This window comes from Lampetra fluviatilis, chromosome 62, assembly GCF_964198595.1.
Source record: "Lampetra fluviatilis chromosome 62, kcLamFluv1.1, whole genome shotgun sequence".
Classification (NCBI taxonomy): domain Eukaryota; kingdom Metazoa; phylum Chordata; class Hyperoartia; order Petromyzontiformes; family Petromyzontidae; genus Lampetra; species Lampetra fluviatilis.
In genome coordinates, this window is record NC_136336.1 from 7633588 (window position 1) to 7639587 (window position 6000).

The 6000-nt window shown below is 50.5% G+C and overlaps 1 protein-coding gene across 1 annotated transcript in view; it reads left to right on the forward strand.

Annotated features, from left to right (window-relative positions):
* The first annotated feature begins 228 nt into the window (after positions 1-228).
* The window catches only part of LOC144951408 (rac GTPase-activating protein 1-like), a 6824-nt gene continuing 1052 nt past the window's right edge, over positions 229-6000 (forward strand). Inside the window, exons 1-6 of the mRNA XM_078881647.1 lie at positions 229-316; positions 2521-2692; positions 3042-3244; positions 3715-3854; positions 4320-4398; positions 5129-5231. Of these exons, the coding sequence (XP_078737773.1) occupies positions 2608-2692; positions 3042-3244; positions 3715-3854; positions 4320-4398; positions 5129-5231 (610 nt within the window). The 5' untranslated portion in view covers positions 229-316; positions 2521-2607. The remainder of the gene's footprint in view (positions 317-2520; positions 2693-3041; positions 3245-3714; positions 3855-4319; positions 4399-5128; positions 5232-6000) is intronic.

Below are 6000 nucleotides of genomic sequence, written 5' to 3' on the forward strand. Positions count from 1 at the left end.
TTTCACACCTGATGATGATTGCTTGTGTTGCAATCGAAACGTCGTGAGAATTTAATTGTTTAATTTATATAATTTTATTATTTCCCTCCTACGTGACTTTACCGAAAGCACCAAGAATATGAATCCCTGCAGTAACGAATCGAAATGTGTGACTAATTAATATTCATGAAGTGACGTCACCAAACTGCCTTAACAAATGCAAATTAGGGAGCGGTTGGTGACGTCGACGCCGCGTTCAAATCTGATTGGTCGCTGTGGCAATTTGAATCTGGCGGAAGGCGCGATCGCGGGTGCCGGGGTGCGTCTTTCTTCTGAGGTGATTTTAAAATTATAACAATTTTAAATTTAAATAACGCGCGTATATTTTGACTTGTGTGTGTTGTTTTGTATCGCTAAGAAGGATGTTTTTAATGTGTCGCTTCGTCCGAGCGAAGCCACCGCCTCGGGGGGCTGAGTGCTCGGGTCGTTGTTGTTGTCGGGGGCGAGTCGAGGCCTGAGACGCCGCCTGGCCACGGCACAAGGCCTCAATGCGGCCCATTGTTTGAGGCGAGCGTGGGCTTTTGAAGCTTCTTAATTAAACAATTCTAAAAAACAAACTATGTCAACTATGTCACCCCCCCCCTCTCACCAAAGTATTCGCGATACGAGGCGATTGCGTCTAAACTAGCCTGATAGCGCGTCTGCATCGGTAGGTCCCCAGGGCGGGTATTTACCTACACACAGTACACATTACACACAGTACACATTACACACAGTACACATTACACACAGTACACATTACACACAGTACAGAGCAAGTGCACCACTTTGTCTGACTCCACTGCTGGATGACGGGGCTTCCCCCCCCCTCGTGTTATCCACTCGTGTGTACAGGACATGATAATTGGTTTTTTACCCTTTTATCTGGCAACAAGGGTAAACAACCAATTATCATATTTTGCTACTGGCAAAGGAGGTTCCAATTGTGTAATTATGCGTACAGCCGTTTCGTCAGTCTCAGCAGGCGATTATTATTTAGTTTGCGGAGTAATCGTTCCCGTGTGTTGTATGTGTGGGGGGAGCGGTGGTGTAGCGGTTAGCGCACTGCGCTACGAACCTGGTCACTCGAGTTCTATTCCCGATTATCTGAAACCGTTCTGGGCCTCCTCTAGGTCGACTCGACCTCAAACGAGTACATGGTGCGGTGTGTGGTAAACATCGCCACTGGGGAGACAAAGGCGGCCGGGCGTGGTGCTGGGCACCCACCCTCTCGCGTGCCCTTTATAGGTGCTACTCGCTAACAGCACTTGCCCCAAGTCTGTTACAGGCTATACGGGGGATCTTTGTGTGGAAGGGCAGAAGAGCGACGCTCACAACAACGAGCTGAGCACCTTGCGGATAAAACACAGAAAGTTGGCACAGAAAGGCACCTGCTGGGTCTGTCCCGTGACCTTCCAGCGGGCCTTCAACACTTCACGTGGCCTTAAAGTGCACCTAGCCTGGCACAGGCGCCGTGGTTGACGTCACCGTCACTAGGTTTCAGAATCCCAAGCAGTCACCCGTCTAATCCCTCACCGTGTTTAACGCTGCTAAGTTTGGAAGGATTGTGTTGTGAGGATTATCGTTCTGTTGTCCTACCCACATTTATTTTGTGTGAATGTCGTCTTTGAAAAACCTGAGCCTGTGGCGGAAATTCCACTTTTCTATGACGGGGGTGGGGTGGAGGCTCTGCAGTCTGTCACATACAATCCACTGCTGGACGAAGCCCTCCCCAAACCATCACCACCTCCTCTCGTCCTGCGGTGCAACCACTCGGGCAATCTGCACACCAGCCGCTCATCGCTTCGTCACCGCAGTGGATGATGTCCTCTTGGGTGTGCAGCGGTTAGCGCGCTGCTGCACTACGAAACTGGTGACCCGAGTTCGATTCCTGCTCTCGGCCAACATCGATGACGATTATCTGAACTGGTCCCTGGCCTCACCTAGGTCGCCTCTGCACCAAATGGGTACCTGGTGCTGTGTGTAAGGATTGCCACGAGTGAGACAAAGGCGGCCGTTTCAGGACGTTGCAGGGAGGGAATGTGCAAACTAACGAGCAAAAAAACAATGAAAATTCATCAACTCGCACTGGACAGCGTAGTGAAGGGTGGGGAATAGCCCCCAGTACTGACCCAGCGTAGGGGCACCTTCATTCAGCTTTTTTTATATTGCCATTTGCCCATTTTACCACATTCAGCGTTTATTGGATAGAAAATTTAATATATAAAAGTTATGTTTTTTTATCACAGGCCATATGAATTTGTACAGTAGCCCACATACCATTGATATCACAATTCATGATTCAGTATATTCATGCTCATTTGCTGAATGTATAATCTAGAGCACTATCAATCTATAGAATCCACAGTGGTTAAAAAAAACAAAGTATATTTCATTTACACTTATCCCGTTCATACACGCACAATTCGCTGCATGTGTTATGACCGTATTAACCGATTTTCCCGATTAATTGTTGCGCCTGCACCTTCACTTTCCTGGTAGGACGTTGGATCGAGGCTGCCGCCCGTAGCATTCCCCCTGCTGCACGCATACACGCCCTTCATCCGTGTTTGACGAGGCCAGGAGACAATGGCGACCGTTAAGGGGGCCCTGCTGCCCCTCTTTGACGACATGGTGCGGCAGACGGACATCCTCACCATGGGCATCGAGCCAGGTGAGTCCACCATGGGGGTCGAGTGTTGGCTAGGGTATACTGGTGGGCAAGGTTCTGTGGTTTAGGGCAAGGGTAGACTCGTGGCCATGGGTTGACCCTGCTGGGTAAAGGTAGACTGTGGTGCACAAGGGTATGTGGGTGAGGATCGACCGTGGCAGTTAGAGTGCAACTCTAATGGGAAAGGGCAAAGTAATCTCATGGACGGCGATGCCAACCCATGGTGGGCAAGGGCAACATAAAGGTTACAGTGGGCTAGAAGAAGTCCCAATTTGTCACCGAACCATCAATGAAATTGGCAACACGGAGCCTAGAATGACAGCTCGCTCCCCCCCTCCTATCCCCCCCGCAGAGTTTGTAGCGTTTGTGCGGAGCGTCGAGGATGCGCGGCGGCGCTGGCAGGGCGTGGAGACGGAGCTGGGGCGGTGCCGCCAGGCGCTCGCCAAGACGGAGACGGAGCGCGCGGCGCTCGACGTGAAGCTGAAGCACGCACGCAACCAGGTGGACGTGGAGATCAAGCGCCGCCAGAAGGCGGAGGTGGAGTGCGAGCGCCTGGTACGATCCGTGCGCGAGTCGCGGGTGTTTAATGTTGCGCAGCGGCCGTGCCTCGCCGCATTATGCGTGTTGAAATTATTTCGTACGGTACGTAGATAAGCATGCTTATCGGAGGTTAGCCAACAGTGCGGATTTGGCGAAGGCCCAGGACCGCGTGACGTATCAATCGCCTTCGATGGTAGTAGCCGTGGCCAGGAATTGAACTCCGAGTCGTTGGGTTCTGTCGCGCACGGTGCATTATAAACCGCTGCACCACTGCTGCGTGACGTTCGTACCAACCTCCTCCCCCGGTTCCAGCGAGGGATTAGGATTGCTTTTGAAAACGTAACGTGGCTCTGATTACTGATTGCTCGTGGCTTAGTAAGCAAGGTAACACTCTCGCTCGCATGTTCGACCTCGAAGTTTTTCCGCCCGCGCCCCTGACGCTTCACTGTCCCTCGCGTGTGCCGCCGTCGTGATGGTGCTCCCAGGACCGTCAGATCCAGCTCATCCGGGAGCTGCTGCTGGTGCAGGACAGCAGCTGCAGCTTGCAGCTGAGCGAAGAGCAGCGCAATGCCCTCGCCTTCCTCAACACCCGCACCTCCAGCGGCCTCGCGCCCAAGGCTCACCGGTAACCAACGTGGGTGGGGGAGGCGGGGAGGATCGTAGTAATAACAGTCAGGGTCCACCGGACTAACACTCGCAGTGCTTGAGAGATAACTGCCTGCCGACAGATTGTTCTACAGGTTTCCCTCACTTTACGCAGTTGATGTATTACAAATTAAAGGGCACGCAAAGCATGAGACAACTGCCTACCGAGTAGCGCGTACAGAACACAGACGCAATGTTTTACCACGTCTGACCGCATAGCCGCACGAGAGTAATCAAACCGCATAATAGAGTGCATTTTGGGTCGAAATAGTTTTGCTGCATAAACAAAGCGAGATTGCGCAAGCTGAATGCGCGTAACGTGAGGGCAACCTTTACACATTAAAGTATGGATATGATAAACTCACCAGCTTGCGTGCCGTGTGTACACTGTGTGCCTGGTTTTACACCACCACCACCCTATCCACCGGTACCACCCTACCGCCAGCCTCACCCGCATTGATGAATCGTCCAACTCCATCCTGTCGGCGTCGGACATCAGCTACGACCGCACGGACGATGACCTGGTGAGTGGACAATGGCTTCTTTGGTGGTGATATACGAGATCGGCCACTTTGTTGCTATGCCCCTGAAATGCATTATGTCCGTGTGTCCATCCCAAGGGCATAGTATTAATAAAATTAATAAAATCCCACTATTCACCGCACAGAATACCAGCGAAAAAATGCAAGAATATCGTTTTTAGGGGCAATATTGGTGATGAAATATTTGTATTTTAAACTTTGTTGCTATGCCCCTGAAATGCATTATGTCCGTGTGTCCATCCCAAGGGCATAGTATTAAGAAAATTAATAAAATCCCACTATTCACCGCACAGAATACCAGCGCAAAAATGCAAGAATATCGTTTTTAGGGGCAATATTGGTGATGAAATATTTGTATTTTAAACTTCATGCTGCTTACCAGTGATTGGTGCGTGTGTGTTGGCATGTGCATGTGTGTGTGGATATTTGAGCCCACACACAGTCAGGAGGTCACGGTCTGCCCTGTGTACCTCTGGCCATCCATACTCATTTTAAGTCTTGAGTCGATCTAGGGGAGGCCCAAGACCGGTTAACATATTTGCCACCGTTATTGGTCGCCGAGTTCGTAGCGCATTTGCCCCAAAATTGCGGTTACGCATTCTGGTCCTAAAAATAGCCGTGGTGGCTAAGCAGTTGTGGCTGCGTTATTCCGCGTTGCATCGTGTTAACGCTCGCCGTTTGGCTTTGTCGTGCGGCGTGCTGCCTTTCCCAGGACACGGACGCGTCTGTGCTGCGGAGCGGGCGTAGGGGAGACAAGCGGGTGCGTGCGTGTGTGTGCCGCACCTCACGATGCCGCCCTTTGATCCGCTGCTCGTGTATTGACCTAGCGCTGTCATCGGCTGAGTTGCTGCACCACCTTCATCATAATCCTACTAAGCTACTAAAACTAAACTCTTCTTTACTTGACCAGGTAAGGCCGACTGAGCTGTATAGCTCTTTTTCAGATGCGACCTGACCACAAATCATAGCTCAGCGAAGTGGCTTATTGCGTGGAAATTTATAGCAGCAAAATACTCTAAATGCACGTTGATTCTAAATGTGGAGGGAAAAACCGGAGGACCCGGGGAAAAATCCACGGGACCACAGAGAGAGAGAGACATGCCGACTCCAAATATACAGCAGGCGCCAAGGTCGAGATCGAACCCACGACCTCCTGTATACCAGGCGAGGTAGTTAACATCTAGCCACCGTGGCGATGAAAGGCATTACAGCTCTTAAGGCGGTTGTCTGGCTTGACCACCAAATGTGAAATTGTAGTTGTTGCTCTACATGTTCATCAGCCATATGAAATAACTAAAAATCACGAGCCATGCTCTCTCCACTCTGAATAAAGGCCCTTCCCACACTTGCAATCTGTTGATTTGGAACCTCTTATGTGATGGGTTTCGTTGACCCCTATAGCTGCTAGAGGCTGCTCAAAATTATTTCTGACTACTCACCAGTGGCACTGATTAGTTCCACTCTGTCAATCTGCCCCACCAACTTACAATCTATATCATTGAATGGCTAAACAACCTAAGCATCAACTTAGAATATTTGTTACTTTTCCAAAAAAATCCCACTTACCATAATGACCCTGTTGCT